The sequence below is a fragment of the Lepisma saccharinum genome, chromosome 30, assembly GCF_977018435.1.
Source record: "Lepisma saccharinum chromosome 30, izLepSacc3.1, whole genome shotgun sequence".
Taxonomy (NCBI): Eukaryota; Metazoa; Arthropoda; class Insecta; order Zygentoma; family Lepismatidae; genus Lepisma; species Lepisma saccharinum.
The window spans coordinates 15,494,489-15,510,841 of record NC_139258.1 but is presented as its reverse complement, the minus strand read 5'-3'; the positions used below and the strand labels follow the sequence as shown (position 1 = coordinate 15,510,841).

General features: G+C 38.3%; 2 protein-coding genes across 3 annotated transcripts in view; one reads left to right on the top strand and one right to left on the bottom strand.

Moving 5' to 3' along the window:
• Positions 1-16,353, bottom strand: part of smo (smoothened, frizzled class receptor) — an 82,391-nt gene that overhangs the window by 12,916 nt on the left and 53,122 nt on the right. For both annotated transcript variants that reach the window (XR_014440983.1, XM_083115163.1), the window contains exons 9-12: positions 10,981-11,182; positions 7,153-7,332; positions 2,708-2,847; positions 1-169 (exon numbers count right to left, since the gene is read on the bottom strand). Coding sequence is in view for 1 of the 2 variants with exons in the window: in XM_083115163.1 (XP_082971289.1) it covers positions 1-169; positions 2,708-2,847; positions 7,153-7,332; positions 10,981-11,182 (691 nt within the window). In the remaining variant the exon portion in view is untranslated. The remainder of the gene's footprint in view (positions 170-2,707; positions 2,848-7,152; positions 7,333-10,980; positions 11,183-16,353) is intronic.
• LOC145981706 (uncharacterized) lies at positions 535-1,150 on the top strand (the record flags this gene model as incomplete). Its single annotated transcript, XM_083115108.1, is given in 4 exon segments — positions 535-716; positions 718-778; positions 780-837; positions 840-1,150. Coding segments are annotated over 4 exon segments (612 nt in total), but the record flags the coding sequence as incomplete, so codon positions are not given.

Genomic DNA, 16,353 nt, shown 5'->3' with positions numbered 1-16,353 from the left:
CTCCTCACACTGCAACTCATATCCGAGTCCACAGAGCTTCGCTGCTGTCCAGATATTGATCCGTTTGTCGCAATTAAAGCCCCTCTTCTGGTGACAAGTTTTGGCAAGCCTGCTGCCCAAGCAGAGCTGATATCCTGCGAGGCAACACTGTTCAGGTCAAAGTTGAGGCCTGCCAAAGGAGTAGCTTTCGTTATCAAGCTGTATGAACATCTTAACAATTTAAAATGCACAGAAACTCAAATGTTTTGGAAATAAATTAATACCAAAGACACTCTGTAGTAAACAAACAACAAACAATTTTATTCCTTTCTAAATGTCACCATGAAATTGATCTGAAGACACTTGGCAAGCAGAAAAGAAAGAAAGAAAACAGAGTTACACTAAAAATGAAGTGAAATGAAATTGCAAATTCTCCATAAAACTGAAACTACAGGGTGCATAGGCTATTTGAGGACACCACATTTTCAATATATAAAAACCTTATACCTTATTAATGTGTCGTTTTTGTTGCAGATATACGATGACTGAACCTATATAACTCAAGAAATGAAAAGAAGCGCTGTGATTGTGGCCTTACATGCAAAACCCAAGGATTTAGAAACTGCTAGGTTCCTGAATGTTGCCAGATCATTTGTCCATAAAGTTCGGAAAGAGTTGGAAGCCTCAGGTTGGAATATTTCACGAGTTTTAAAGCGAAAAAGGCATTCTGACATTATCATCCAGAATTTGTCCGAAGGTTCAGGAAATTATCAATGATACCCCCAGAAAGTCAATGAGGGGCCATTGCAAAGGAACTCAAGGTGTCAGAGGGCACAATTCGAACATTGGTTCATGAAGACATCGATACAAGTCGTATGCGATGAGGAGGTGTCAATTCGTGTCTGCAAAAACAAAAGAGAATCATCTGATCTGTGCAAAATGGCTATTCACCAAAGTCAAAAACCCTGAGGAACATGGCAGGCTGTGGTTTTTCTCTGATGAGAAAAACTTTGATCAAGACCAAACGGTGAATCGCCGAAATGACAGATGGTTATGTAAGGATCCTTCTGAAGTTCCCAGAGTTATGCATAATAAGTTTCCAGCAACTGTGATGGTTTTAGGAGTTGTGAGTAACAAAGGAAACGTCATGCCACCCCACTTCTTTCCATAGGGTCTTCGAGCTAATGCTACAGCCTACATTGAGGTTCTGAAGAGTGTTGTTAAGCCCTGGATAGGCAGTGTACGCAATGGCAGGCTGTATGTATTTCAACAGGACTATGCTCCTTCTCATAAGGCTCAACATTACCCACGAATGGATGTCAGACAATCTCCATGACCATCTCACACCCAACTTGTGGCCCCATACTCTCCATATCTTAATCCCTTGGACTATTATGTGTGGAGCGTTGTTGAAACAGACACTAATAAACATCCACACAACACCAAAGAATCATTGAAGGCAGCCATTGTCAAGGTGATGTCGGAAATAAACAAGACCACTTGATTCAGGCCTGTCAACACTTTCGGTCCCGTCTCGAGAAAGTTATTGAGGCTGAAGGCGATTTTATAGAATAAACCTATTCAGATGCTTTTGTTTCTCATGTGTACCAATTTTCATGAAAATGTATTTGATTTTGGACGAGATATGGTTATTTTTCAAAACTTACGTAAATGTCCTCAAATAGCCTATGCACCCTGTAATATATTATACGATACTAAAAATCAGTACTTAAGTCAAACGATGAAAGCCTCATATGAACACAATTTATTTTAAAATCTTAACAATTATTGTGTTTCTGACGAGCAATGACAGGAAAGAAACACCAATAAAACACAAAATTTGTTCACATTTAAAGTTGGATTTGTATGAGTTACATTTATTGTTTTAAGGTCCAGTTTTATGCACATATAGGCTAATCGAGACTGAACCTACAGTTTAAAGTGGGATCTGGACCACTATGTACCTCCACCAGGTATCAAATTAAGGACCCCTTGATTACAAGATGACAATATTACCACTATGCCATCAGGGATGCCGGATGGACTGAAACTAAATTATAACTGATATCAATAAATTAGCAATATAAAATTTAAAATACCTGACATTCATTATACTCATTTATTAACGTTTATAATTATGTGGCTCAATGGGTTTCTCTTTAAAAAACAAACTGCATATTTAGACATTTACTTCACAAAACCAGAACATATGAAGTACATGTATATATTCACAAAAATTAAAAAAAAATCTAGGAATTTTGCACTAAATTACATGCTACTAACAGATTTGTTCGATCAGTAAAATTAGTCAATTCTGATAGACTACTAATTAATCTGTTACATCCCTAACATATTTATTAATTAAATGAAACAAGTTACTTCTACAGAAAGGGACATGTACATTGTTTAAATTCTGTGCTAATTACATGAAGTACTACAAATTGTTCTTTAACACGTACATACGTGTATAATTTGTGAAAAAATAATCAAGAATATTACCATGACATTCCTACCTAAGTAGTAACTATAACACCTGAACAGGTATTATCTTACAGGTCTTGACAAGTGACAACTATACCAGAACAATCTTATGAACTTAATTATAATTGTGAAATACTTAATTAGCTATTGATTTCCTAATGACAAAAGGAATGGTGGATGCAAGGAAATTACATATGAATGCTCATTACATTTACCGTAGGACACACACAGAAATAAAGTCACTCACCGACAGGATCTTCATGTGTACTGTGGAAACTGATTGACAGCCGACCAACATTGTTTAGGATTTTTCTCTTCGCAAACGCCTGAGCTATAACTTTATGTTTCTTCAGTTTGACAGGCTCTTCTGCTGTCTTGTTACATAATCTAATAAGAAAAGGAAGATTTCGTCAAATAAAATGACCGACTGAAATTTTAGGAACATGTTTAACACAAGAAAATTTTTATTCAATTTTCATTAAGTACAGGGGGTCTGAAAAGTCACGCAACCGAGATTATGAATGTATGTAACTTTTATACAAAACGTAACAACAACAACAACTTACACTGGGTATTAACTTTGTCTATGTGGATATTTTCTAAAATTTAAAATAAAACAATCATGCTCTACATGAACGTTCAGTATGTGGAAAAGTTACTAAGATGTAAAAAAGATTTTGTATGAAGTAAAACCATAGATAAAAGGCAGCTGTACAGTCACTTGCAATAATTTTTGATGTGTATCGATGGTCACTGTGGGTATTTATTAAATTGATAAAGAACAATTAATTTTTAAGTATTTGATGGGGTTATGTATGGCATATTCATAAAAAAGTATGTTCTTTCAAAATTGTGAAGTGTACTGGCAACATTGGTCATGTTAGAGGGCTTGACATCTAGTTATGTTACTCAATCAATGCCCAGATGAATTAAAAGATTTGAAATTTATCGTACAGAAAGATGTGTAAGTTGGGTTTTTGTAAAATCGTCTGTAATCCATAAAATGCGTCAAAATTTATCGTTCTTTATCAATTCGATAAATACCCACAGTTACCATCGACACACATCGAAAATTATTGCACGCAACTTCACAGCTGCCTTATATGCAGGTTTGTTTCTACATCATACAAAAACTATTTTACACCTTAGAATCATTTTTCCGCATATGAACATTCATATAGAGAATTATTTTCTTGTTTAATTTTTAGAAAATATCCACACAGACAAAGTTAATACCCAGAGTAGGTGTCATTATCGCTTTTTGTACAAAAGTTATGTGCGTTCAAAGTCTTGGTTGCATGACTTTTCAGACAGCCTGCATCAATATCACTTAACTTATACTTTACATAGGTTAAGGATTTACTAAAACAAACTTAGTCATACCAAGAAGAGAATGATCGCAACTTGCAAACTAAAGTGGACAGTCATCCTCTTCTCAGTCACCACAGAAGAGTATCCCTATTTCCTTGGGCCCGAGAGCCCCAATGTTTCCATATTTATAACCAGAGAATAGATTTATATGTAATAAAAATGTGCTAAATATGTAAATATTTAGTTATTTTCACCAAAATATGGAGATAATATGGACTTAAAATTGTAAAAATTTAACTTTTTAATAATATAAGACATTACATGAGCTACATAAATAACAGTTTGTTAAAACACTAAAATAACACACAAACAGCACGATAAAAAGCACTTCGGAGTTCTTCCAAGCTTTCGACGGAGTCTTCAGGGCTGGTCGTGGAAAGACTGAGTAGACGCGGTTGTCGTTACACTGGCGTTACTTGTGTCCGCCAGCAGATGTCGTTGCGGTCTTGCAGTGTTGGTAAGTCTTGGTAGCCCTTAATGGCTACAGCCCCAGTGTAATAGACCAGAACCTGCTAAAGTGAAAGAAAAGGAAAAAAATGGGAAAAAAGCCAATAACCACCTTCCCACAAACGAAGAAGAGGACCCACGACCAAGGCTAGGGATATCATTTATACCAGGCCTTTCCACCAAACTCAGATGCATCCTGGAAAAACGTAACTACAGAATAGCATATAGACCCGACAAAGCCATAGGACAAAACTTAGCAGGCTTCAAAACGTACGACAAAGACCCCTTAACAAAGTCTGGCATCTACAGCATCAAATGTGAATGCAACCGAAAATACATAGAACAATGCAAAAGACCCATCAAAGACCGTTTCGCCGATCATCTAGGATACATACGCAGGAAGGAAAGTTCTTCTGGTTTATCCAAACACATTATAGAAACCAACCACCTACTTCCACAGGATTGAGTTTCCTTCATTGCACAGGCGAAAGGAAAAATAGAACGGGATGTTAAGGAAAGGGTACACATGATCAAAAACACAATGACAATTTATGTGGAAATCTTTATTCTTCTTGGTACAACACAGTAAAACTCAAAAATCCATCTCCCCCAGCCAACAATGCAAACACACCAAGACTTACCAACACTGCAAGACCGTAATGACATCTGCCGGCGGACACATCAAGTAACGCCAGTGTAATGACAACCACGTCTACTCCGTCTTTCCTCAACCAGCCCTGAAGATGACTCCGTGAAGGAGTCAAAAGCTTGAAGAACTCCGAAGTGTTTTTTATCGTGCTGTTTATGTGTTATTTTAGTGTTTTAACAAATATGTTGCCGGCACGTGACGTAAGAAGTTTTCTAGTCATATAAATAACAGTCTTGGTATTGTTACTACTACTGTGACTGCTTTGAACAGAAACCAGAAGCGAATCCCATACTAGTAGCGAGGGTGGGGTTAGCAAATAGCAATTGACTGCTCGACTTCAGACTCACTTGCAACGTTGCCAAAATAACGTTTGAAAAATCCAGGAGCCAGTACTTGAGTCTCATTCTCTATTGTTGTAAACAGTTGTAAATAAACAGGAATTTCAAGTACAATAGCAAAAGCAAACAGGAGGTGTAAAAAGAAAGAAGAAAAACATTATTATTGTTAGGATGACATAACTTGTAATTAACACAATTGGAGGGTATAAAAAAGGTTGTAAATTTTTGTTTAATGTCACTTCGAACTTTGTCAGTTATTCGCAAGAAATTCACCCACTTCTTCCGGTCATACGGGGACATGTAGTTATTGCGCAAATATGGAGTATATGTTGAGAAATGTTCTGAAATATGGAAATAATATGTAAAAATAACTAAAATATGTAAAATACGAGCCAAAACCTAATATATGTAAAAATATGGAAAATAAAAACGAATTTTTTTAAGTCTATGTGTCATGATGAGCAAAGATAATACAAAAAATAACTGATTTCAGCCTCCTGCATAAATATATAATTACATATAAATCCGTTCCCTAGCTTCATTGTAAAAAAAAATCAACACCATTAAATAACGTGTGCTATTTTCCTTCGTGACGCTTGGAAGTGAATAAAGGTGATGATGATGTGTTGAGGAATGCCTCACATTTCGGCAATGCAAGGGCAGGATTACATGGTAAACAGCTCATTACACTGCCTATGCTTCCTTAGAAGTGAAAAGTCAACAATACTACGATTTTTATTTCTCTTCGTGGTGCACGAGTACCACTTGGATATAAAATTGCAAAGTTCCATGATGAGTGATTTGATTGATTGATTGATTTGGTTTCGCATTTCTGCCACTTTTGGTTACTCATGAAGATGGGGATAAGTGATGATATGATGAAATTGATGAAGGGACATTCAAAAAGGACACCTATCCCCAGGCTGGGATTAGTACCTGCGACCCCTGGTGAACTATGGTAACGGCCTCGAAGGCTGACTGTTCCATGACACACCTGAATTAAGGTTCCCATTCATGTTGGTAAAACACATTTGAAACCTATCCCAGAATTTAAAGGCAAATTTTCTAGACCATTCTGCAGTACTTCAACATACTACTAGTCAATAATTGCATGAATTGTGGTTTCCTCATACCATTTTACAAGAAACCATGTCTAATTCCTACAGCTGTTGTGACATCATCTACCATTTGGGAACGATTGGTATGATGGTATGCACAACCCTTACAACCTCATGCAGTTCAGTTCTGACAGTTTTTGGCCGGCCAATATGCACATCCAGGGGTTTATTCAAAATATTACATCTAGGGAGGGGAGAGTTTGTATTTAGGGGTGTAAGAGTAAACTGAGCTTTTGTGAAAAAAATTAGGGGATATTGAGGGGAAATGAGTTGAGGCTGTGTGCATAAATCAATGTGTTCATCTTCCAAACTGTCCTTTCGCTGTGCAAAACATTTGCGTCCCTTAAACACAGCACTACAGCTCAGGGTTTCTTCACTGTACACTTAATTAATCATCTGAAACATTTGATTTGCTCCCAGAACTGTCTAATTTTTGCCACAACTTTACATTTGCTTGTTTCTCATACTGTAACATTCTCATTTTCTGTCACAACTTCACAACAGTGGCATTCCTTCTGTACGCACCACATGCATGCAACTGCTTCTTGCAGGACGAAAGCATAACTGCCATGGCACTATCTAAGGGTTCCACCTATTTTCTGTAATGTACCATGTGGGCAGTCCATGAAGTAGTGGTATTAATAACAAAGTTTTACAGTTTAATCAACGTCGTTGAAATTAAATGGACAAAAATAAGCCATTTTTACACAGTACAAAAATTCTTTACTTAAACAACCATAACCTCCAACTACTCGCACTTCACACATACCTTTTCAGAAACCTCTTCCATGTGTGAAAAGTTGATATCGTCCACACCCAAGATGACATGATGATACCAGGCACGAAGAATGCCAAAAGATGAAGCTGAGCCATCGCTAGACTCGGTCGAGATTCCAACCTGCACTTGTTAGCTTCGTACAGGCTCACCACGCTCTTGCTAGTCTTACACCTGCAATAAGAATGTGAACAGAACACTTATTATAAAAAGGAAGTCTAGAAATTAGGGCTGAACTAATAATGATACGGATGTATCAGTACCGAAAAGAAGCAGTTGATATTTATGCACAAATCCCAGCTGATACTTTAGCATAAAATGCCACACGAAACGTTTTTAAGAATCTAATCATGGAGATTATACAAAATGCAAAGGAACCTCGATTTTTTTATTTTTCTTCCATTTCCGCATTATTTTTTCCAAAATAGATGTTTCATTTACCATAATTTTCTGCCAAATATACCTATTATTAAATCTTCATTTTGCTTTTAGCCCTAGAACAATATTGTGTTCCAATATTACAGTGTAACTACCGCTACGTAAATTTTACGTACATGAAGGAATCTATTTTTAACACAACCTCTATATCATGAAAACAAAATGACGATTCTTTGTGAACATTATTTTGTTTATCTACCTTATATTGGAATTTTATTAATTTTAAAATGTATAAACATGGTTTCATATAACATAGAATATTTTAAGAGAATGTCTTGAATGACAAGTCCGTAAGTACATTAAGAATGAAGGCGAAAAGTTCAAACAATGAAAAACAAACAATTATAATATTCATAACGTTGTAAATAAAGAACGAATGTAATTTTAAAGTCTTACAAGGAAATTGTGCATACTTCTAAACTTTTGTTTCCAAAATCTAACTATCCAAATCGAATTTACGAATGTCAAAATTGCGTGAAAGATTTTTCTCGTTTTAGTCGAGCTACGTAAAATTGACGTACAGCGCACAACATAACAAACCTAATCAAGACGAACAGTGCTTGCACCTTCCTTACCACAGTGCTGCCTTATGGCTGACAGACTGCTCGAGGCACTGCTAGGTGGAGGGGTGTGTAGGTGAGAGGTGCAAGGTAGGCAACGGAATTAAGGGCACGCCACACGTAAATTTTACGTAAGGTAGTATTTTAGGGTTAAGCTAGTATTTTACTTCGTAGTTCACATCATGACCTATGCCTGTTTCTGAGTTTCATAGTTGGAAACCATTGTTGAGGAAGTTATTTTCCAATATTTCTCATGTGATGAATACTGATGTTACGACTTCCGTGTGATGGTAGGTGGGCACTCGACTTCTGGCCGAACTGTGCCACGTTGCTCAGTGACATCAAAATGTTTCTTGCACAACACATACTAATCTTATGGGTCCCGTGTGATGGTACGTGCACCCTAGATCTCCTGCCAGATCCCCACAGCTTCACTCGGTGACACAAAATATTCTCAATTTACAATAGAACGGGAAAAACGAAGGCATCATTAACTTCCTAGATCTTACCATCAAAAGGAGGGCAACAAATTCACCACCACGGTCTATAGAAAACCATGAGCAGGGAACCAGTATATCCACTCCCTTTCCAACCACCCACCCCAACATAAAGCCAATGTATGGCTTAACCTCTACAGAAGAGCTTTCACGCACTGTTCAAGTGAAGAAGATTTGAAGGAAGAAGTTACCATAGTGACGGACATAGGACTTCAAAATGGATACACAGTACAGCAACGCAGAAATCCAAGTACGCCAACCTAACCTACTCCACCCAGCCAGCAGTGATAAAGTTGCCTTCCCTTACCACCACACTACATCCAACCACCTAGCCAAGACCTTCAAACAATATGACATCAAACTCGCACACAAACCAGTGAACAAAATAGCCAGTGCCCTAAGCAAACACAAGAGATCATTCCTTTCCCCACTAGACAACCCAGGTGTACATAACACCCAGTGTGAGTGCAACTCACACTACATTGGCAGATCCATCAGATCCGTCAACCAGCGTATACAACAGCACTTACCGGATGCAAAAAAATCCCAACCCACTACCGGACTAGCATAGCACCTTAAGTTCAACAAACACAGGATCCAAAAAGTTTCAGTTAGGCACGCATCACACAACCTAATCGACACCAAAAGCAAAGTGACGCATGCAATTATGCACTTTCCGCAAGAGCTGAATATAGACAGCGGTCAGGCTCGGTCAGGCTCTCATCATGTTTGGTTCCTGCTATTACAACAGCTCAAGCCCATCGCATGCAGCAGACGAAATAAATACACCAGCAACCTTAGCGGTAGTCGAGGAAACAACAACAGGAACCGGAAGTCAACCTAACAGTAAAACATCGAGTTCCCAAGTGGATGGTGGCAGAGGCCCCCGAGATTAATAGAACATTTTACAAGCAACTTTCGCGGATATATCTTTAGTAACTCGCTTACGTCCTATATATTATCAACAGTGTTGTTTATTCCCCTCAACATGAATTCATGCAGTTGTTGGAATTACTCCATCTACAACAATCACCATAGTTTTTTGGGGAGGATAAAATCTTGGAAAATGTGCACGTTATACACTAGAGTGCTGCAATGAGCGTCTTTCACTCAAGCAGCAAATAGTTCGCAGGGACAACGCTAGATGGCATACAGAACTGATAGTTCTTCCGCTATCGAAAAACTACTGAACTCTCGAACCCTATTACTACAGATATTTCCAAAATTTGTCTATGGTAGTGAACTAAAAAACGAAGTGAAATTGAAAAATAAGTGAACATAGTCATCATATCCGTGTTATAATGCACTTTTGTGTATCTTACCGAGATATGTGAAATTGAAATAGATGATTATGGGCTGAAACTACCTAGACTAAAATTTTATGTTTCTACCATTATTTTCACATTGAAATGATGTTCGATTGAATGTTAAAACTGCATTTTATTATTTCGCAGAATATTGTTATCCTTTTTGGTAAGTGAACAATGATGCACACAGTACATCTTTCACTGTCATACGGTATTTGTAATTGTTTAGGCAGGTCTGTCAGCATGTGTATCCATCTTACGTTTTGGTCTGTAGATATTGCATACTTTCATATATGCTGTATTTGAGTTAAGAAATTACTATTTAGAATTGTAATTGCGTAGAGTGGTTTCCTCCCATGTATGGGTTTTAGGTAAACAGTGCTGATTATTAGGCTCTGAAATACGGGACGTTTTCAATCATTCCACTACAAGTGCAGTACGTTCAAGCGTGGGAGATTCAAACGAGTTTGACAGAGCGAAAGTGGTCAATTATACACCATAAATGTGTTGCATTTATTTTTTTAAAGCTATAATACAAAAATGTTGGAATTTCATGGTATTTTTCATTTTTTAGTGCAAAATGTGTTGATATTCATGAAAAGGGGTCTGATTTTGCAATTTGAAATGCATGAAAAATGTGTTTAGAACATGTCACTGTACATACATACATAAATAGTTTCTCAGCAACAATTAATATTTTTTGGTGTGGAAACATTTTAAAGCAAAACTCGGGACTGATAGGCTAGTGTTCCAACTGAAAACTTACATATTAAAATTTATAAACGTTCTGAACTAGCATGAACTGTTACAATTTTCATTCATCGGGAAGAGTATCAGCAATTGTGTCGGTATCAGTTCAACGGGTTTCGGCTCGGTCCTACCCAAATGGTGGTCATATATCCATGCCATGAAATACAGAACTGAAATACAAGAATGATTTGTGTAACTTTTCTATCAGTTATAGTATCTTAACACGATTTATAAAAAAAAAAAGAAGCAAAAATCCTTGTCAAAACTTACGTCAAGTACTTCCTGAAGCTCTTCTTCCATTCGTGATGCGAGGTGGCCTCGTATACGTGGCATATGAAGGTAACAACCACACACACTGCGATGACCAAAGCAAAAAGGGCCATCCTCACGATGGTTTCCTTTATTTTGTTGTTTGCTTTATCAGATATTATTTCTTGGCTGCTTATCATCAATCGCGTCAGCGTGATCAATCCTGCAGAAATAAAGATTAAACTAGTACTCAAGTGCAAAATGTGTAACATTTATTGTCACTAAAAGAACCACATAAAATCAGAGCAGAATATTTTCCAACACAACTTTACTTCATGCAAATACTTTGCTTACACTCAAGTTTCACAAATTGAGGTTGAATTGCAAGTGTGACATCATTCCACACTTCTTGATGGAACATAATCAATTTTTTATATGTGGTAGTGCTCGAGACACGACGGGATTTAAAGTTTTTTCATATGTGTAACATGTTATTGTAATTGCATAATCTTGAACCAGCAGGAAGGTTCCCTGCAACCTAATCGTTAGCTTTCTTGTCTTTTGGTACAAATGATCGCAGGTTCGATCCCTGGTGGATACTACCAAATTTTGGTGTTAATCCAGCACCGTGAGGACAACGGGGAGCTATTTGAAAGCACTAGGAGTAGACTCCAGTCTCGAAGCCAGAAATTTTTAATTTGTTGTTTTAATTCCACTTTTTGCAAAGAAAGGCTAATCGGGACTGGACCTACAGTTTAAAGTGGGATCCCAACAACTATGTGCCTCCACCGGGTACCAAACCCAGGACCCCTTGATTACAAGGCAAGGATGCTACCACTGCGCCATCAGGGAGGTGTGTAAGCCAGAAAACAGCACCAATGAGACATGATGCACTGATCATACATCACCCAACAAAATGCCACTTAGCAGGCATTGAACCTCAACAGCTGTTTGTACACACAAATTCGAAAGAAACGCCCTCCCTTACGGTTATGCAACCCGTAATTTTATATCATCTAGTTTCGCCTGGTAGAGTAGTTCCCGAGAAGAGCAGTGTTTCCAAACCTATAACTGTAGTGTTTCCAACCCTGTATTGGTAGGTTGGTTGTTGATTTGGTGTTTTAAGTCCACAATACACAGTATGACTAATCGGGACTGGACCTACAGTTTAAAGTGGGATCCGAACCCCTTTGTGCCTCCACCGGGACTCCTTGATTACAAGGCGACGACGATACCATTGCGCCATCCAAGCCTGCATTGCTTCGTAGAAGACGAAACCTTAACGTAAACTTCTTCATTCCTGAGTTACATTTGGTTTACAGACTCACATTACATGACACTCTTTTCCTGTATTGCATGTGTTCTGGAGCATTTATTTTTCCTTCTGCGGAGAAAATTCTGTTATTATTTTACATCTTATTTTTCGCAGCTTCTCTACCATTTATTGGCTAATCGCAACAATGAGGATGAATGATGACTCGATGAAATTGATAAGAGGACAGTCATAAAGAAACCATGGGGGCTAGATTCATATTATTATTATTACTAGTATTATCTTTCTTTTTTTACTTTACTTTTGGCTAATCGCAACGATGAGGATTAGTGTATGATAAAATGCATGAAGGAACACTCATAAACAATCATACCCAGGCCGGGACTCCAACCCGGGAATTTCGGCAGCGAGATCAAAAGCCGACGGCTTACCACGCTCGGGCACAGAGGCGGCCAATTATTATTAGTGATATTGTCTTAAGTAGTGTATTTTTTCACCATATTCTTTCATACAATCATGCAACTGATGAAAATTAAAATGTTAAAATACCTGCCTACGTTTTTTTTTTAAGTTTGCAATATAAACCCCTGCTGCACGAAGCCAAATTGTGGGAATACGAAACAGAACCAAGTTAACATATCTTGACCGTGGAAAGTGTTAATACAAAATCTAGAAAAGAGCCATTTAACAGTTGCCGGATTGCTTTTCCATTTGTTGTATGGGAAGAATTGTCTGAAATGTGTGTGTAGTGGCAGGCAAAGAAGAATACAAAGATCGAATAGAGAGGCAACACTGTCACTGTTCTGCACTGCACAGACAACGCGTCTCGTCGAGTGGGCGGGGCACTGTGGGTGCGAGCGAGCTGCTGTTGCTTCTGCAAAAAAGAACACTGACAGACAACTGAATGACGCTCCGCTTAAAATCTAGTCAATCGAGAAAGGATTTGTTGAGGAAGTGAATTGAAATATAAACGCCAGAATTTGGTCTAAGCCTATAATGGTTACTCGCAATAAGAGCTGATCAATTTTTACATGTGTAATTCCGTAATGAAGGAGGCAACAGGCCGCACTCCACACCTTTAGCCTTGTAACACTAATAAATCATCTCATTATATGCGTTCGGTTATGCTGATAGTCATGTTTAATATATTACCTTCAAACATAAACAATATCATGGACTCACTCAGAGGCAGAATTCAATTTTACGCTTTACTTTCCTGAAGATATTTTAGCAATATAATCATTCCGCTCCATTTTCGTATTCTCAATTGAACTCGCACTATTTTTTCCAGAAGTTGAGTCCCACCTCCCTTCTCCCACCTTAAAAATTCTTGGGTGAGAGGCTAAAAACTATACTAAAACTGAATTACAGACAATACTTTACGACTCAAAGTGACGTGACCTAGAACGTAGTGAAAAATCACTGGTGCAAAATTCAACGTAATGATGATAAAATGAAGGTAGGAAAATGGATGTGCTAGAAAGTTTTACATAGATACATACACACACATAGTTAGTTCCGTGTAGAAGACATTTCTTCACATTTTTCTCACCTTGGCTTCCTTCAATTCACGAAACTGTAAAGCCATGAACTCGTTAACCCCCTATAATGACGGAGTCCCAGGTTCGATTCCTGGTGGAGACACAACTGCCTAGTGGTTCGGATCTCACTTTCAACTGTAGGTCCCACTTCGGGTAGCCTTTCTGAGCATGAAATGGAATTAAAACACGGTAACCCATCACAACACACGCGCAGAGGGCGTTCAACGTCATGACTGACAATTATTACATACATCGAACTTTCAGCGAAGCTGGAATAAGGTCTATTTGCCATGCGAAATAGTGTGAATTTTCAGTCTTCTTTACGAAGTGCATGCAAGTTATCTAAAAAAAATGCAAATGTGAGGGTGAGTCGAGCTATGTTTCATTCAATAAGATCTTCACTTCAAACATATTTTGCTTTATAGCTGTCGATTTCGAATGGGCATCTAAGACTGGTTGCTTAGCGGACCGGATTTGGAGCAAAATCATGGACTGTCATAGTTCCAATCACACTACAGACATAGCAAAAATTGTTCGCCTGAAGATGAGAGAAGAGGTGATCTCTTGAAATGTCTCGAAATATATAGATAGAATATATGTTCAATCAAAAGGAAAAACAATGGATAATGTCCAATTAAGTAGAAACGTTGTTAGAACCGGTGTTCATTCACAGAGCAAAAGGGTTATTGTGACAAAATCCTGTTTCCCTGCTGGCTGCTTCGGAGAAGAGGGCTTTGTGAAGTTATCGTTTCTTGCCCAAGCGGTAGGCCTAATTGGTTGATTGACCACGAGTTCCTTCGTAGGTAAACGCGGCAACAGAGGATCACTGCCATAAAGGTGGTTCCCGCGTCGGCTGAAAGAGCTACAGGAATTTAAAGAACCATTGTCACTAACTTCAGACAAACATCTAATAATTTCCTTAGGTTTCGAAGCTGATCCGAAGGGACAACAAATACCAAAAAAACGTCATGAATTAAATGATCGATTGGTCCGTCCTTCTGTTGATGGATGGCAATTTATATTAACAATAATAATCGTAAGCTTATCATTCAAGAGTCAACAATCAAAGCTAATACGCATCTATAGATCAGAAATTACTAGAGCGTTAAAGTTGTTTTTGTACCTTTTGTTATTTTAAGTCGCTCTTCTGCCACTTTCGGCTAATGAGGATGAGTGACGATTAGATTAAATTGATGCCATGATACCAATACTGAAGCCGTGGCTCAAACCCGGAAATTTCGTGGTATCGGAAGTGGACCACTTAACGCGCTTGGCCACCAAAGAGAACCGGCTCTGCGGCCAAGTGGGGTTAGTGGTGGACTAACGATCCAGACACCGAATGTTTCTGGTTCGAGTCCCGCCCGGATCTTTGTCAATTTCTTAATCGTCAGAAATCCCTTCACAATCTAAGACATACCATTTTATCAAAACTTCATTCCCCTCCCCTCCACCTCAAATTTAATACTCAATCTTCCCAACAAAATTTCCATGCCAATTTTAGACTTCCTGCTGATATTGCTCCCTACAAAAAAGCAATCTAAGACGTAATAGTAATACACAAGACTTGGGATTCCCTGCCTCCCCCAAATAATTATCAATCCCGCTACCTTAAAATCTCACTAACTTCATTAATCGCCCACCATAATTTCCCTATCAATCTAAGGCCTAATATGTAAGAGTTGGATATCGCCCCCCCCCCCCCCCACCAATATTACTTATTACCCGTAACAATTCCCCTGACAATCTACAAATGACTATTTGTATAACAGCAATGGCTAATTGATGACGTAATTCAACTTGTGCCCTGTTTACTCAGTCAAATTTCCATCACAATCTGCGCCATAATGCCCCTCCCCCTGGACACCCCTGATTTAGAACTGTGGCAACGTGATAGGTGTAATGTAACTAACAGTTAAGTGTTAGGAATGGGTGCATGTGTGCTGCGCATTTGAATTTCATGTGAATCAAATCTGTCAATAATGTGAATATTAATATTATAGAATATAATATAATGGTTCAGGTGTGCGAAAAAGTAACCAAGAGCACCAAGGTATCAATAAGAAAGAATTGGAAAGATAAGTTGCATATGGAGATGTGCGTAATTATTAGTTTTGTTCTGGGATGTAGCAAAGAACATCGGTTAAACAGTGCGGAGTTTCAATACTGTGTTCACCCGCCGTTGGATTCAAGCATATGATATAGTCGACGAGGCAAGGATTCCACGAGCAGATGTTTGGTCTTCTCCTTAAACTCTCCGAAACATCAAACACGTGAGCCAGTAGAGCTTCCGTTGTTCTCAGTTGTCTAGGTTCCCACTCTCTCACCATCAACGCACAAATGTTTTCGATTGGAAGACTTCGCTGGCCAATCTACTCTTGAAAGCAGATCCGCCGCACAAGAACATGCGGACTATCTCCTCTCTTGGAAATTCCGAAGTGTAAGGCATGATGAAATGATATCGTAAAGGAACATTCGGACCGGAGGGACATGCTGCACGTGGCACATGCCTCTTGAAAACAGCTTATCATTGGTGCATGTAGAGTTTCACGCCCATTCCGGTGCAGAAAGTTTCATTTTATT